Raw genomic sequence first — 17,500 nt, forward strand, 5'->3', positions numbered from 1 at the left:
GTGGAGAGAGAGAGAGAGAGAGAGAGAGAGAGAGAGAGAGAGAGAGAGAGAGAGAGAGAGAGAGAGAGAGAGAGAGAGAGAGAGAAATCGGTCTCCCTACAAACGAGCAATGGAAATTTTATATTCAGCAAAAAATCTTTTAATAGTGAAATTTTTTCATAAATTACTTTTCTAACAAATCATCATATTTTTCTTTCCAAAGGTCAAAACACAGTACTAATCTTAAATAAGTAAGGTCCGATGTTCCAGCACAGGCTATCGCCACTATACTAAACGCAGCAAAAACGGCTGATAGTGGAGGGCACCTGGTCTTAAACGTTTCTCCCCATTGGCGTCTTGTCTCCCCATATCTCTTTCCAGCTCTTGAAACTCTACTTATTACTGTCTGTCTCTCTGTTATTATCCTTCTCTGATTTATTTCAAGCTTTCTTTACTTATCCTTTGGAACACATACTTGTTCATAAATTTATGTTACTGTTTTATTAGCCTATATTATTCCAATTCTCTTTCATTCATTTTTACTCTCTTTATTCATTACATCCTTCTTGTTGTGCCTTCCCACCTCCTCATCCCAAGCCCACCCTCTGTGTTCCCCCTTCCTCATTATAACTCTTAGGCTTCTCCTCGGGATCCCTCTGCCTCCGTACGACCCAAGGTGAAGCCACTTCGAACTTATAAGACTTCAGCTTTGCCAGTGTCAACGTCACCGGTCCCCGGACCCTCGACAGCTCCTGATATTCATATTGCTCCTCGTAAAACCACGACTCCTAAGAAGTCTAAGTCTACCAAATCCAAGACAAAACCAACGGGTGGCTTTCAGGTACCCTGGGGCGATCTCGTCCCCATCGAACTGGTCAGAGATTTGGTCAGAGAACAAATTCAACATCACTCTGGGGCAATGACAGAGATTAAGGATATGATGGCTACTCTGATCCGCGCCGGAACTCAGCTTCCTCCCCCTTCTGCCCCAGACGCATCGAAGCTACCGCCCTTCGATAAAAACAATCCTTGGTGGTTTGCCTTGCATGTCCCATTCTTAGATGGTTCCTTAACTCTGGAGGGCATAGGCACCCGCCCTCTAGAGGACCTGGAGTTCTACCCCCCGGGCCTAGAATTCCCGTTCAATGGTTTCGTACGGTTAAAGGAACATGCATTGGTCCGTATGGACAAGGTACCGAAGGAAACGGTGATATTTCCAAAAGAGCAGGCCCAGGCTATCTGGGCCAGAACACTATCAGTGTGGGGGTGTATTAACTCCAAACTCACCCCACACAAAGGTGCCCACACTATTTTTACGACAGCGGCCTCCATCTCTTTGCCGCTCATAGACAAAGTCACAGAGCTGACCATACAGGCCATCAAGGAAGGCTCTTCCATGCCGGCTCTCAAAGAGACGGACCCCACCTCTTTGCTTATTCCGGGTACCTCTGCAACCTGGGATGCCGCGGCTTCTACCTTCACAGTGGGGAAGCTAGACCCGGACTGTGCCTTTACTCTTTTCTCTGAGAAGCTTCCCAGATTAATAGAGAGTCTTCTCAAAACTGAGTTCGAGACCCGTACTAGACTAGCTAGGTCCCTCCAATCCATCACCTCCATGGAGTCCCTAGCATCTCTTTACCCAGAGGAAACGCTGTTCAGAGTCGCTACAAAGAACCAGCTGCTGTCCTACCAAATAGACCTCCATGACTTCTGGTCAGCTCGAGTTAGTTGCAGGAAGTTCGTTCTGTCTGAGGCCTCCATCAGACATGAACCGAACAGGCTGATAGCCTCCTCCTGCTGGGGTAAGACCCTCTTCCCTCAGACCGAGGTGGATAAGGTTCTTCAGGACGCGGCGAGGGCAAACCAAAATTTGCAGGTAAGGTGGGGTCTCTCAGCCAAAAAGAGGTTCGAACCCCAGAGACACACGTTCTTCAAGAAGAAGCAGAGGTTTAGTCCTTACAAGACTGCCAGGGGTACCTCGTCCCCACAGTCTTCCGCTGCCTCGACTTCTCAACAACAGGCACCCCCTCAGCAGGTAGTCTACCTCGCTGCTCCCCCTGGTACACAGCCCAACCCCTCTTGGATGACCTCTCCTGCATACAACCCTGCCTACGAATCCTCCGGTTCCTTTCGTGGATACCAGAGAGGGAGTCTCAGAGGTAGAGGACAGTTCCGCCAACGCGGCGGACCTAGAGCAAAGGGTGCCCGTGGAGGGAGGGGCCCTAAGTTCACTCCCTTCCAATGATGTGATGCCGGTAGGAGGGAGACTTTATCACTTCCGAGACCATTGGACCTTCAGTCCATGGGCTCACAGCATAATATCCAGGGGCTTGGGTTGGAAATGGTCACAGGGATCCCCTCCTCCACCAGTGACCTTCTTCCAGAGACCCACTCCCATCCTGGAAGAGTACACCGCGGAGTTACTCGAGAAGAAAGCAATCAAACGGGTTCGATCCCTGAAATTCCAGGGCCGCCTGTTTACAGTCCCAAAGAAAGACTCGTCGGCGTTGAGGGTAGTTCTGCACTTGTAGAAGCTCAACTCTTACATCCTTTGCGACAAGTTCCGTATGCTGACTATCTCTCAGGTACGGACCTTACTTCCCAGTGGGGCCGTCACCACCTCTATTGATCTTACCGACGCCTATTATCATGTCCCAGTAGCTCGAAACTTCTCTCCTTACCTAGGCTTCCGTCTCGGCAAGAGAGCCTTTGCATTCAAAGTCATGCCCTTCGGTCTCAGCATTGCCCCCAGGATATTCACAAAACTGGGGGAGACGGTGCTCGAGCAACTCAGACACCAAGGGATACAGATCATCGCCTATCTGGACGATTGGCTCAATTGGGCCCAGTCGCACCAGGAATGCAACAGAGCTACGTCGAAGGTACTCCATTTTCTCGCCAAACTGGGCTTCCAAGTCAACCTCCAGAAGTCCCGCCTACAACCATCAAGCCGCTTCGAATGGTTAGGCATCCGTTGGGACCTTTCAAAGCACAGACTCTCCCTTCCTCCCAAGAAGGTAAGGGATATAGCTTCCAAGGTCAGGAACTTTCTCAAACACAGAAAGGTGTCCAGAAGAGCTTTAGAACGAATCCTCGGCCTTCTCCAATTTGCCTCACTGACCGATCTCCTATTAAAAGCCAAACTCAAAGACATCAATCGAGTTTGGAGAAAGAGAGCGACAATACCTTTAAGAGACAAGACCTCAAAGATCCCCTCTGTCTTGAAAATGAGACTATAACCATGGTCCGAACGGAGGAACCTCTCCAAATTGGTTCCTCTACAGTTCCCCTCTCCACAAGTGACAATTCATACCGACGCGTCTCTGAGTGGATGGGGGGGGGGGTTACTCCCAACATCAGATGTTTCAGGGCTCTTGGTCACCCACCATGAGGCAGTTCCATATCAATATTCTCGAAGCCATGGCGGTGTTCTTGACCCTGAAGAGAATCTCTCCTCCGAGGTCGACCCACATCAGAGTAGTCTCAGACAGCACGGCCGTAGTCCACTGCCTCAACAGAGGGGGATCCAAATCACCCAACCTGAAGCAGATCCTGGTCACTATCTTCGCCTTGGCAGCCGACAAAGACTGGTTCCTGTCAGCAACTCACCTAGTAGGAGTCCAGAATGTGATAGCAGACTCATTATCCAGGACGAGCCCACTGGAATCGGAGTGGTCCCTGGACATGCACTCCTTCCGGTGGATACTTAGGCTGGTTCCAGGTCTCCAGGTAGATCTATTCGCGACCCGACTCAATCACAAACTCCCATGTTATGTGACACCGAACCTGGACCCTCAGGCTTATGCCATGGACGCATTAACCTTGGATTGGAACCATTGGCAGAAGATCTACTTATTCCCTCCAGTGAATCTTCTACTGAAAGTCTTGCACAAACTCCGCTCCATCAACGGGGCAGTGGCTTTAGTGGCACCTCACTGGCCAAAGAGCAGTTGGTTTCTTCTCCTCCTCGAGTTGAAACTCCGTCCCTTCCGGATCCCATTCCCCAAACTGACCCAAGTGGTCCAAACTCGGACTGTGTCAGATTCCTCAAGGATAGCCAAAACCCTAACTTTGTGGATTTCATGAAGTTTGCGGCTCGTAGGGATACAAACATCGACCCAGATAATGTCCTCTTTATAGAATCAGACAAAAGGGACTCTACGATTCGCCAATATGATTCGGCAGTTAAGAAACTAGCAGCTTTCTTAAAGAATTCAGACCATTCGGTTATGACTCCTAATTTAGCCATCTCCTTCTTTAGGTCCATATTTGACAAAGGCCTAGCAGCTAGCACTATAACCACCATAAAGTCAGCTCTGAGGAAAGTCTTCCTGGTTGGGTTTAACATTAACCTGGCGGAGTCTTATTTCTCGTCTATTCCAAAAGCATGTGCTAGGCTTCGACCTTCGGTTCATCCACAAAAGGTCTCTTGGTCTCTAAATGATGTCCTCAAACTGGCCTCCGACACGGACAACGAATCCTGCTCCTATATCACTCTTCTTAGGAAGACTTTATTTCTAACAGCTTTGGCCTCGGGTTCTAGAATCTCGGAACTAGCAGCTCTCCCACGAAACTCAGAAAACATGGATTTCCTCCCTTCAGGTGAAGTACTTCTTTCTCCAGACTAGCTAAAAACGAAGACCCCCAAAATAGGTGGTCCCCTTGGAAAATTATTCCTCTTCTCCAAGATACTTCTCTATGTCCGGTCACCACTCTCAGGGCCTTTTTAGCCAGGACTGCTACCCGATCGTCTGGCCCCTTGTTTATCAGAGAACAAGGAGGCACCATTTCCATACGTGGTATTAGGCAACAGATCCTATACTTCATTAAACAAGCCAATCCGGGATCATTTCCCCATGCTCATGATATCTGGTCAGTAGCTACCTCCATCAATTATTTCCAGAATATGGACTTTGATGACCTTAAAAAGTACACGGGTTGGAAGTCTCCTATGGTCTTCAAACCCCACTATCTAAAGAACTTACAGGGTCTTAAATATCCAACGGTTGCATCTGGAAGCCTTATCTCTCCCCAGTGATCTTTTGTTCTTCCTTTCATCCATCTCTTTTCTTCTCCCTCCTACCCGCCACTCGCACCACGACGCCGCTTCCTTGGTGGTTCGTTAGCCCTAAGTTTATTACATATTAGGTTAATATGATTGTAACTATTATTGTTTACCGTAATTATAAGGTTGGGATATTCTTAGCCATGTCAGTTTTGTTGCATGTTTACTCTGATACTCGGGGGCTTCCCTGTTATCATGTTTGTTTAACCTTACTCTCACTATGCCCTGTGGCTAGTTTATGTTTTATGCTTACCTACCTTATTTATATATGATTTTCTTTACATGGTGTTGTTTCTCTCCCCTCATTATATTAGTAGTTATTGTTGGGCTTGGAAGGCATTCTCTGGTACATTTTCACCGCCCGCAACAGGTCGACCCAGAAAAGGGATTTTGACGAAGGAAAAATCTATTTCTGGGGAGAGACCTGTGGCGCCCGGTGAAACCCTTCCCCTTTATTTTACACGATCCCACCCTTTCCTTTCTAAGCCATCATGGCCAATACAGAAGGATGTTGTTCAGATGGCGCTCGCGTCGGGGCGTGGGTGATGTGGCGCGAGTGGGTTGGCTAGGGCCTTTGTATCGGCCCATCCCTTAGACGAAGGAATTAACTAAATGGAAGACAACCTGTGAATAGTGGATTTCACGCACCTTTGCTTTATACACGACACCCAAAAGGTGCTCGCGCGAGGGTTGTAACCTCAGCATTCCATGCTTTTATCTTTCTCTGGTATAATTGGAAGGTTTTATCAGAAAAGGTATATTAGAAGGACTCTTTTCACCGGGCGCCACAGGTCTCTCCCCAGAAATAGATTTTTCCTTCGTCAAAATCCCTTTATTCAACTTTACACGACCATCCTTGAGCCTCCCGGCCCAGAACTCACCAACCCCCTCCTGTCACCCCATAAGCCCATCACACACTACATTCGCTTGGCAAGGAAACTTCCATTTCATTAATAAAAAAAAAAAAAAAACATTTCCAAGATATTTATACAAAGGACACTGCTTCTCTGAGCTAACACTTCCATATTGTTATAAGATCTCTTCCAATATCAATTAAATTTACCTTTCCGTCTTAATTTTTTTTTATTTGTAACTGAAATTGGGTTATGTAAAGTAAATGGTTACTTTCTCTAAAAAGGAAGATATCTAATGAGACGGTCCTACCAGTATTAACTTATGTACCACACACTTTGAGCCTAACGAAAGCCCTAGTACATAAGCTAGATACAACTCGAGGAGATGAAAAAAAAAATAACATTGATACAAGGGCAAACTGAAGCAGGGATTATTGTATCAACATGTACGAAAAAGAAATGGACATGTGTAGGACATATAATGAGAATAACAAACACTAGATGGACATAAAGAATAAGAGAATGGGCACCTACAGATTATAAAAGAAGCAGGGGAAGGACGATGGGTGTGCACTGGCACAGATGTAACTTAAACAGATGCAAGTAAAAAAATACATCTGAGGCCTTTACTCTGCAGTGGACTAGTAACAGCTGATGTGATATATAACATATGCAATACTATATGAAAGAATAAGTCTCTTTGAAATCATTAAGTCAAACATGTGATCCTGTATCTGAAAACGTTTTTTTTTTCTTTCTTATTTATCAAATTTTTGATGAAAGAAAACTCTCCATTTCCATGTCCGAAGTTTTTTATGGTTCTGTCCTCAAATATGTTGCTCCAAAATGGAAATTCTCCAGCGTTGGTAATCTTACGAGAGCAGTAAATCAGAGCTGACGTTTCCAAAAATGGTAAAAGGTTTCCAAATATCTTCATATAACCAAAAAGCTTCATCGAAAGGAGAAAAATATTTCGGAATGAATCATACAGATATTTTTTTAAATTGTATAAAACAATTCTAGAAAGAGTAAATCCTCATATTTCCAAAGGTGTTTTTAAGATCTAGATTTTAATGAAAACTTCTATGTCACTACCACTCTCTAATATTTCATCAAGTATTTGTTTATAGATTTAAATGGATATATATTTGAAAGCGTTATTATATTCCGTAAATTTTTTAAATGGTGCTGCGTAATTCCCTATAACATTCGGTTTTCAAAACAATTATTTTGTTTTTTGTTAAAACAAAAGTTGATGTGTCATCTGTAAAAGTGCATAAAGTTATCATTTTATATCCTTAAGAAGTGTGTATTTAAACACACGAAAGCGTTGGTTACTAAAGTATTTTATTATCAATTCATACAAGCTTTTATTGTCAAGTGTCTAATATGCTAAATTTTCGAATCATGAGGAACCAAAGTAATAAAGAACAACAATATGAGTGATAACTGTGATGAACATAAAAAAAATCTTGATAAGAAATGTTTCTGTACAACGTTTAACAACCGAAGCTTCTCCACCCCACCTCCCCATGGCTGAAGCCTTGATGAGGATGGGGAGCTCAAGGAACGACAGGTGGGCTCTAATGTTTGGTAGGAGTTGCTTCCCATTTGACCTTCTTGGCTAGTTGGTGATCCATCTAAATTAATCAGCACTTTCTCTTTCCCTTTTGTATTATTTACTCTTTTGCTTCAATCTCTTCCTCAGGGGCATGAACTTGTTGACCACCTTGCTTGCGTTTGATTATGGTTTGGCTGCCTCTTTGGATTAGGCGCAGAGTGGGATGGAAAGCATGCCATATCAGTAGAATTTGAGTAACTGGCGTGCCACAGCGAGAGGTAAGTTTTATGTCAAACCTTGTCCTTGCATATGAATCTGAATCATCTAGACAGACTTCATGACACCTCAAATACTGAGGGCGTGGTGTATATCTGGATATTGGTCCTAGGGTGGCCATAATGTGAAGGATGACCCCATACTCTAAGTGTGGCTCCTTGGTGGGTGGGGGGAATATTCAGATGAAACATGTCTTCTCGTCTTTATGGTGAACCCACCAAACCCATTGATGACCAATCTGCTTCTTCTCTGAAGTCGGCTAATGATACTTCTATGTGGTCCATTGTTACTTTGGAACCAGGTGAGGAACCTATAAAAACAGTAATCCTTTTAGTCAAACCTGTGCCTTTGAACTGGAGTTTTTATAACATATACAAAGAGTTCTCGATATTTGAATTAATAAAAGAAATCAGAAGACTTGACAGGAATAAAAAATATTTTAAAAACTGGTTTATCTTTGATAAAGTGACGGAAGCCGATAAAGCATACAAGGAGTTTAATTTAGATACCATGAATGATAGGCTTTCAAGAGCAAAAAAAGGCACCTAGGTATTTAGATGTATATAGGCCTCATCTTGAACCTGTTGATCCAAAACTAATTAGAATACTTAGACCACTGGATCCAGTTAAGTGGTTGATTATTACCACATGAAGTGAGAGTGGCAACCTCTTCAAAGTGAAGAGGTTAGTAAACCAGAATATCGATGTTAATAGATCAGAGATATCTCGCTTCACACATAACAGTTTTCTGGTGAATACCAAGAATGACGGACAAGCAGTAATGCTTCCTAATCATAAGCTTGATCCTGACAGTACAATTAGATAAATAAGACCTCTCTACAACTTCAGCTCTGCAGAGGGGGTTCTCTTTAATGAGGATATATATGAGCTGGATGAGAAAGAGATTCTGGAAATGTGTCTGTATATGATTTGGATGGTATTTGAAGTGCCCCGTTTGTCACTGATTATTTTAAATCTTACGAATTCTTATTCACCTCCAGACATTGTTTTTGACAGTGAATTGTTAAAATTCCTCCATAAAGACCGAAAGTGCTTCAGTTATTTAATTGTTTTGGTTATCGGCACTCCCCTAGTGGCCAACCTGATCATGGGGAATGTTCGACACCTGCAAGGTGTTTGAACTGTATGGGTGACCATTGAGCCCGTGATAAAGAATGCCCTGTCTTAAAAAAGAGCAACAGAAATTGATAGAATCTAATGCAGACCACATCAGTGTCTGACATGCAAAAAGGTTATTAACGAGATCTTATTCAGATGCAATGAAAAGTTCTAGGGTTCCCTCTGGTGAGGCTCTTCGAGGTCACATGGTGGGCTCCCAAGAGGCCCCCTGATTTGGCTCGCCAGCTGCCCCCTGGTGAGGCTGTTCAGGCCTCCCTGGTGGGGCTCTTGGGGACCTCCTGTTGTGGCTTCTCCTACCCAGTCTGTTTGAACTCCTGCTCCCTTTGGTGGGGCACCACCTCCCCCCTCTGGTGAGGATCCTTCGACCCCCTCTGATGGGATCCTCCATCCCTCTCTGGTGAGTTTCACAAATCCTCTTCTGTTGGTTCTCTCATAGCCCCTTCATTTATGAATGGATCGATTAATGATCTTGAAGATTTCTTACTACCAGATATAGAGGATTCTCCGTACCAAACTGCAACATCACCTGAACATAACAGTTCATCAATCCAATGACGGCAAAGGAAATAGAAGCTAATCTGTCAGACAAAAGAGGCCCCTTCCTCTCCCATCACCTCCACCTCCACATTCTCAGAGTCATAATACAAATATTAAAATAAATCTGAAAAAACAACTGAAAGCCCAGCAATTGGAAAATCGTCTGTATTATCCAGATCAATAAGTACTGAGTGTAGTTGGCTAGATATTGCTCTCTCTCTCCAGGATTTAGGTTCCTAACCTGATCGATCATAAAAAACACTAATAAAGTCAAAATAAAGTCTCTCATGCAATAGAACATCCGTCGATTTAAATCAAATAGAGGACAAGTTCAGGTTCTGTTTAAAGAACATTACATATCTGCAATGTGTAAATAAGAAACTAAATAGAGAGAACATACTCCCAATTTAGGTTATAATTGATCTTTTTATAGGTCTGTTAATCACAGAGCTCTTCACCTGAATTCTGCGTTACAGGCTTGTGCAATTAAAATTTTTACTGACAAATGGATCACGATTTATTCACTTTTTCTTGATCCAACATTAGAAAATAGACTTCAAGATGCATATAGTAAATCTTGTCAGCTAGAACTTAATGATTTACAATCCTTAATAAACCAGCTTTCTCAACCCTTTATATTGATGGGGGACTTTCATGCCAAACACACCTTATGGGGAGAACAACGTTGTGATCGATGGGGATTGATAGTGGAACATATGCTTGAACTGAATGGCATCACTTTAATGAATGATGGTTCCCCTACAAGACATGATGTGTATCATAGTTCCGATTCAGCCATACACCTCATTATTTGTTTTTTTTATGTTTGAGGTTAGATTATCAATGGATAGTTGACCAGTATGATCTTATCAGTGATCATTGGTCCATTCACCTGAATTATGTAAAAAAATACCATCTCCCAGTTTACCGAAATGGAAGGTAGGGGAAGCTGACCGGGGATTATTTAATATATCCAATAAAATTCATCACGAGATAAATGGATTCCATAGTTCAGTATATGCATACGAGTATTTATGTGGTGCCATGTGCTTTGACGCAGAAGATAGCAAGAACTTGCTACGAGTGATATCATAGATACCTATGCTTATTCAATAAAATAACATACCGATAAGCTTTGGCTAATCAAAGGGAAACTCTTAAACAAGCAAGGAGAGATTCGTGTATTAAAAACATAAGCAAATTGAAATATAATTCCTCTATTTTATTAGTCTGGAATAGAATCCAAATGTTGCAAAGAGATTCTGTCCATATCTCTCGCCTATATTAAGAATTGATAGCCTCTCAATATTTGTTGCTGGAGAAGTAGCTGAAGCCTTTGGTAGGCATTTTTGTAATGTATCTTGTCCCCTACACTATCCTCCTGCATTCAGAGATATTAGGAGCAGTACCATGATTTTTCCTCCTGTTATTACAAATTCAGAATCTTATAATCTTCCTATTACCATGGAAGAATTGGATAATGTAATTTCATTTTCTTCTCCAACATCTCCTGGGGAAAATGATATTCTATATTCCACGATTTTCAATCTAACGAAAAAAGGCAAAAATTTTTTTAAAAATATTTTAGATAGTTTCTGGACATCAGGAACTTCCCCTAAGTGTTGGAAAATATTGATCATTGTTTCTATTATAAAAACATTCAAGGAATTGTACATCCCTGAAGATTAGAGGTCAATTGCTTTAGCTAGTTATGTTAGTGAGATTTATGAAAGAGTGGTAAATGCTCGACTAGTAAGGTATTTGAAATCAAAGAATCTTTTATCTAACTGACAGTTTGGTTTTACAAAAATAGAAGTACAAATGACCCTTTTATGTTCCTCACTCGAGAGGTTGAAAATGCGTATACCTTACAAAATAAAACCATCATATTGTTTTTCAACCTAGAACTCATTGATTGGAGTATTGTAGGTATTATGTTTTATTGTATTAAAGATTTTTTGTCAGATAGTTACCTAAAAGGGAGAGTTGGTTCTCTTATTTCATCAGTTTACTCTCACGAAGAAGGGTTGCCTCAGGGGGACGTCTTTAGCCCAATTCTTTCCAATGTAACTATGAACGGTATAATTGAACAAGCTCCTGTTGGGATGCATGACTATGCAGTAGTGACTCAGTGTTTCCGAAACGTTATCCATATATGATCCCCTAGAGCAGTACCAAACCTGCCATGAGCCCTATATTTAAAAGCTTTCTAAAATAGTACTAATTTTAAATAGCGCAGATATTTATATTCATATTTTAAATATTAATTACATCGGAGAGAAAAATATAGTCTCCATTGATCATTATCAACTATTATTAATAATGACTGATTTACTAACATTTTTATATGAATAAAGTATCTGCTTATTTTGCTACAAGCAAATCAATACGAGGTCTGTATTACACAAGGAACACTACTTGTATGCATCAGCACTCAAGCTGTTTATAGCCTTCGATGTGATCACCAGGAGAGTATGGGAACCACTTTGACAGAGGTAAGAGTGTGAGAAAGGTCTGACTACTTCCAGAGCATATTTTTCTGGTCTTTCAGAAAGCGGAGGGCATCTTGACCCAAAAGTCCGAGCTGTTGAACTGTTGCTGATACTGGAATTCCACATTCACAGCGGTCTTATTGATGAGCTCAAAGAATTCTACTTATATATCACCAGTAAGATCATCCACAGTGCATCGGAAAGGATTGTGGCCAAGTGTCAGTTGTGCATTTTCATTTTTATTTAATCAAAATAGTGTTTGAACTCTTCTTAGCAGATTATCATCTTTTCCACAATCTTCTGTTGCAGATCCTCAGCAAGAGGTTCTGTTTTCTTCTCTTTGGCTGACAGAAATATATGCAATTTATCAAATAGTTCAAATACCCAAGCGAGAAAATTAAAATCCAATGAACAAATGTGTAGAAGAGGAGGTGTTGGTGAGCAGAATCCATATTTTGGAACAAGCTAGGAAATAGCACTGCAATGAGTGCCCCTTTTTTTGACAATGATTGGCGAAGCGGATCACTCTTTACAATTGTACCTTTGAGAAGATCAGGAAGTGTCAAGAAGGCAAGAGTCTCAGAGTTGATCTGGCATTGTCTTGTTAGGATATATGAGCTAATAATTTTCACCAGAGGTGTAAATCCTGAATTAGAGCCGAGCACGCTGGGAGCTCCATCCATACAGACACCAACCAATTCTGCCCACAAGAGACTTTTCTCTTCGAAGAAGTTGGACACTATATTCATGGTATCTTTAACCTTTGTCATCAGTTGGGTGCCGAAGAGGAACTCCTCCTCCACATGATTTTCAGAGATGAACTGAGTAAAAACTAAAAGCTGAGGAATATGTGGACGTCTATGGTCTCATTAAGTTGGATGGCAAAGAAGGCGACAGTTTCATTTTCTATATCACCTGAGATCTTATGTCCTTGGGCATGTCATCGATGCGCTGCTTAACTATGGTGTCCGAAATTCTTATCTGATTAACCTTGGTGGCACAGTTCTGATCACTAACAAAACAAGCAGCCTCTACCTTGCAAGGTTTAATAAGCTTCTCTCCAATTTTGTGTAAGAAGGGAAATCCTGTATGATGCGTTGACAAGGCTGCTATGTTGAAAGAGAACTTTTGTTCCATGATTCTAACTCAACCGTTTAACTGGTGTTTCTTGAATTTGAAGTTAGCCAAATCCTTGTTGGCCTCTTCTGGATAAACCTTGGTGAAGTATTCCTTCAGCTTGAGGTAGAGTTCCGTGATTAAATGGACCAAGTGGTGAAAACAGATATGAACTAGACCCCTACAATAAATTTGACGTTATTTCATCACTTCTGTTATCATATATTAACACTAGCAGTATACAGTTTTCATTATTGAAATCTATACATAACAAATATAATTATATGGTATTATAAGAAATATAACTAAATAAGAAAATATTGAAATATGCCAAAATTATGAAAGATGCGACTTTTCATATTAATCGACATATTGTATGACACAGGCCAAAAAAAAAAAAAAATAAATAAATAAATTGACATGATAACTCTCGCATCTGTGGTACCTAACAATACACTACTAGACTGCTCTTTCACACAAGACAGCTCTAAGACAGACTGAAAAATTTTGCCCCTGGCTGGCAAGCTGAATGTAGTGCATAGCTTGTGAGCCCTTGATACTATGTAGCAAGTCATCTGCTGTTGAAGCATGTCATAAAATCTAGACTGCTATCAATGATGCTAGAATCTGAGTCATTGCTATAGGATTCGATTTTCTCCAGGAAAAAAAAAAAAAAAAAAAAAGCCATACGTTCTTGTCTGTTAAGAAGAGTGGAACAGATCTATATGGCGTTTCTGAACGATTCCAGTTTACCATACGAAGATATCATTGAGTACTGTTTTTTTTTTCGATAAGAAATTAACTTTCTCTCAGCATAATAATAAGTGGTGTGTAAGGTGAAACTTAGACTTAACATCCTGAAGGTTTGGCTGGTTTCAACTCGAGAGCTGATAGAACATCTCTTGAGGATACATCAGGTATTGTTCCTGTGTAAAATAGATTATGGTCTAATTTAAATAGTAATTTCAAATTGAAATCAATTTGGCATTTTGTCCAGCCATAGTTGCATTTCCAGGTGAACAGAAGGTCTAGTATTGTTTTAACTCGGTTACGTATAGGGCACGCAAATTTCACTCATGTGTATCTAAGGACAGGTTGGTGGATAGGCACACTCCTCGATGCTGTTCTTGCCATATGGATACAACCATTGAGCATATTTTGTTGCCCTGTCAACTTACAAATATTCTCTTAGTCAATATATTCCTTGGAGAAATCATAAGTGAAAGTGCTCCAATGGAAATAGCTCTACAAGCTTTTAAGGGATATTGATATTTTTTTTTTATGAAATGCAGTTTTATGGTTTTCTTGGGGTTTCAAATTTTAATCAGTTTTAAAGTTTTTATTTAGTTTTATTATATATAACATCGATTTATATATTAATATGTTATAATAAGATGCTCCTATTTTTGTTCTTTCTCTTTTTCATCCTCCACCTCCTCTTTTTAATCTTTCTCTTTTTCATCCTGCCCCTCCGCCTCCTCTTTTACCTCTTCAATCTCTTTTCTGTGCTCCTCCTTTTCATCGTTTTCTTCTTTCTCTTTTTTTTCATCCTCTTCCACCTCCTCCTCCTCTACTTTTATCTCTTTTCCATCCTCGTCCTCTTCCTCTTTTCCTTCTTCCTCTTTTTCTTCTTTTTCTTTTTCATCCAACCCATCATCCTCTATTTCTTTTCTCCTTTTTTCAAGCTCTTCCTCCTCTTTTTCTTCTTGCTCTTTCCCTCCTGCTCTTACTCCTCTTTTTCTTCTTTCTGTTTACATGCTCCTCCTCCTCCTCTGTTTTTGTCTTTCTTTTTTCATCCTCTTCCCTGTGTTCTTTTTTCTTTCTCTTTTTCATGATCCTCCGGCTCCTCTTTTTCTTTTTTCTCTTTTTTTGTGCTCCTCCTGCTCCTCTTTTTCCTATTTCTCTTTTTTATTCTCCTCCTCCTTCTTATTTCATTCTTTCTCTTTTTCATGCTCTTCCTCCTCCTCTTTTTCATCTTTCTCTTTTTCATGCTCCTCCCACTCCTCGTTTTGTTTTTTCTCTTTTTCCTCCTCCTCCTCCTCCTCGAACTCTTTCTCTTCTTTTTCTCTTTCATCCACCTTCTCCTCCTCTTTTTCTTCTTGTTTTTTTTTATCCATCTCCTTTACATTTTCTTCGTTTTCTTTTTTAAGCCCCCCCCCTCCTACTTTTCTTCTTCATTATCTTTTTTATCCTCCTCTTTTTCTTCCTTCTCATTTCCATTCTCTTCCTCCTTCTCTTTTTCTTCTCTCTTCTTATCCTCTTCTTTCACCCCCTCATTTCCTTATTTCTCTTTTTCCTCCTTCTCCTGTTCCTCTTTTTCTTTTTTCTCTCTTTTATCCTCTTCCTCTACCGCTTTCTCTTTTTTCTCTTTTCCTCCTCCTCCTCCTCCTCTTTTCTCCTTTCTATTTTTCTTTTGATCCTTTTTCTTTATCATCCTTCTTCTACTATTAATCTTTTCTTCTTTCTCTTTTTCATCCTCCTCCTCCTCCTATTGTTTTTCTTTCTGTTTTTAATGGCCTTCATCTCTTTCTCTTCGTTCTCTTGTTCATCCTCCGCCTCCTATTATTTCTTTTCTTTCTCTTTTCCTTGCTGCCCACCTCCTTCTCCTTTTCTTCGTTCTCTTTTTCATCCTCCTCCTTTTTTTTCTCTTTCTCTTTTTCATGCTCCTGTTCCCCTTTTTCTTCTTTTTCTTTTTCTTCCTCCTCAATGAAAGACTGGTCTTCTAGTAAGAGGGGTCGAAACTATTGGTTTTTCCTTATAAAAACCTTAGATAGACAACGAAGAGATTCAATGGACTGTCTCTTTTAAGAGAGAGAGAGAGAGAGAGAGAGAGAGAGAGAGAGAGAGAGAGAGAGAGAGAGAGAGAGAGAGAGAGAGAGAGAGAGAGAGTGTGTTGTGGCACGGATGAATGAAATTATATTTTCTTTTTATGTTCATTTGTTCTTATTAAACAAGCGTTAGTGTCAATCATACTTTTGATACATTGTCAGATTGTATCCGGTAAGTACCATTACACAATTCAAAACATATTCTTACAAATCATTACCATCAGAATCTACTTGGAAGTCAGTAGGCATAAAGTAATTGTCAATAACCTATACAGATTTTTTTCCCTATTGTGCTTTTTATGGCAGATGAAATATTTGTTTAAGACTTAGTTTACATATTCAAATGTTTTGGGAATAACTGAGAAATTACATACCTTCTCTTCAAAGGATGAAATATATTGTACAGATACATAACTTTTGGTATTTTATTTTTGAGGTATATGGCATAGGAAACACTTGTAACAGCGAAATGGTTGCATATTCATCATTTACAGTGATATATAAAATACAATAAATAACTTTTATTCATCTACTGTTTCTAACACACAAGATTTCCTATTATTCAGTTTCGCAACTTCAATAAATCTGTGATCAATTTTCGTAGCTATTTAAATTTCCACAACAAGAAACAGAAAAAGTATAAAATTTAAAGCTGGATTTCCAGCTAGTCAATTACTATCGACTACTTGCAGCCTCACACGTTTCATAATATCTCTGAAATTTGTTGGAATATACAGCAAATGCTTGAGTTAGTGGGGTTTTCTTTCATTAAGATTGTTTAGTATTTTTTTTATCTAGAATTTGAAATAAAAAATTAGAGTAACTGTAATTAAAAAAACAATTAAAGTATGTTTGTGTATCTGCTATGATATTAAAACATTTAAGTTAAACCTGAATAATTATTGTTAAGATTGTTTTTTTCTATTTATGTATTTATTTATTTTTTTTTTTTTCAAATACATATTCACTGACAAGAATACTTGTGATTAAGATGAATGTTGAAAAAATAATTGGTGTCTTTGTGAATATCCGATAATATTAAAAGGTTTAAAAGTAAATTTTCACTATTTTCTGGTAAGATTACCTCGTACAACCTTTTGATGAAATATAAAACTACTAACAAACATACGGTGGATATTAAGAAAAAATGGAAGTGTGTTTGTGGATATCCTTTCAGCATACAACAATGAAAAGGTAATTCTCCCTAATTCCCGTTAGCTTTACCTCGCAAAATCTTTAGAGGAGATATGTACAAACTAATTAGCTTATTTCTAATAAAGGTGTATATTAAGAAGTAAATAAAGTATGCTTTAGAATACCTTACAATAATACAGGAATTTGGTATGTAATTTTCATATCTCACAACACTAAAGGTAATTGTCATATAAAAACGAACGGAAAAACAAATAAACAGACAAATAGAAAGACAAACAAATAAAAAATATATACATAGACAAATAAACCTTACTATCAATACCAAACATTTATTTTTTTCGTTTAACTAGAAAAATGGGTACTTATGGTACGCATATTTGCATATGGAAACTAGAAATTCACGTTCTGTAATTATTATTTAATATACAGTATATTTACGTCCTTTCTGAGCAGAAAATACTTTAACGTGGTTGAAGGGCTTCAATATTACCATAATC

The 17,500-nt window shown here is 39.8% G+C and overlaps 3 protein-coding genes across 3 annotated transcripts in view; all 3 read right to left on the bottom strand.

The window, feature by feature from the left end:
- Positions 1-12,174: 12,174 nt before the first annotated feature.
- Positions 12,175-13,041, bottom strand: LOC137622533 (protein FAM200C-like). The gene is made up of 3 exons (XM_068353136.1): positions 12,820-13,041; positions 12,446-12,725; positions 12,175-12,248 (listed from the first exon to the last, which is right to left on the bottom strand). The coding sequence occupies exons 1-3, from the start codon at positions 13,039-13,041 to the stop codon at positions 12,175-12,177; spliced, it is 576 nt and encodes a 191-aa protein (XP_068209237.1).
- Positions 13,042-14,462: 1,421 nt separating this feature from the next.
- LOC137622534 (cilia- and flagella-associated protein 251-like) lies at positions 14,463-15,137 on the bottom strand. The gene is made up of 2 exons (XM_068353138.1): positions 14,974-15,137; positions 14,463-14,763 (listed from the first exon to the last, which is right to left on the bottom strand). Exons 1-2 carry the CDS (start codon positions 15,135-15,137, stop codon positions 14,463-14,465), a joined length of 465 nt encoding a protein of 154 aa, XP_068209239.1.
- A 164-nt stretch (positions 15,138-15,301) lies between these two features.
- The window catches only part of LOC137622535 (DNA ligase 1-like), a 12,888-nt gene continuing 10,689 nt past the window's right edge, over positions 15,302-17,500 (bottom strand). Inside the window, exons 2-3 of the mRNA XM_068353139.1 lie at positions 15,618-15,761; positions 15,302-15,508 (exon numbers count right to left, since the gene is read on the bottom strand). Coding sequence (XP_068209240.1) covers positions 15,302-15,508; positions 15,618-15,761 — 351 coding nt within the window. The remainder of the gene's footprint in view (positions 15,509-15,617; positions 15,762-17,500) is intronic.

The sequence above is a fragment of the Palaemon carinicauda genome, chromosome 29, assembly GCF_036898095.1.
Source record: "Palaemon carinicauda isolate YSFRI2023 chromosome 29, ASM3689809v2, whole genome shotgun sequence".
NCBI classification, from domain to species: domain Eukaryota; kingdom Metazoa; phylum Arthropoda; class Malacostraca; order Decapoda; family Palaemonidae; genus Palaemon; species Palaemon carinicauda.

Coding starts and splice junctions, on each gene's coding strand:
- LOC137622533 (XM_068353136.1), bottom strand. CDS start 13,041: ATGGAACAAAAGTTCTCTTTCAACATAGCAGCCTTGTCAACGCATCAT. Junction 12,726..12,819: donor CCAAGGACATAAGATCTCAG/GTGATATAGAAA, acceptor GTTTTTACTCAG/TTCATCTCTGAAAATCATGT. Junction 12,249..12,445: donor ACTTCCTGATCTTCTCAAAG/GTACAATTGTAA, acceptor TATTTCTGTCAG/CCAAAGAGAAGAAAACAGAA.
- LOC137622534 (XM_068353138.1), bottom strand. CDS start 15,137: ATGGATAAAAAAAAACAAGAAGAAAAAGAGGAGGAGAAGGTGGATGAA. Junction 14,764..14,973: donor GAAAAAGAGGAGGAGGAAGA/GCATGAAAAAGA, acceptor GTAAACAGAAAG/AAGAAAAAGAGGAGTAAGAG.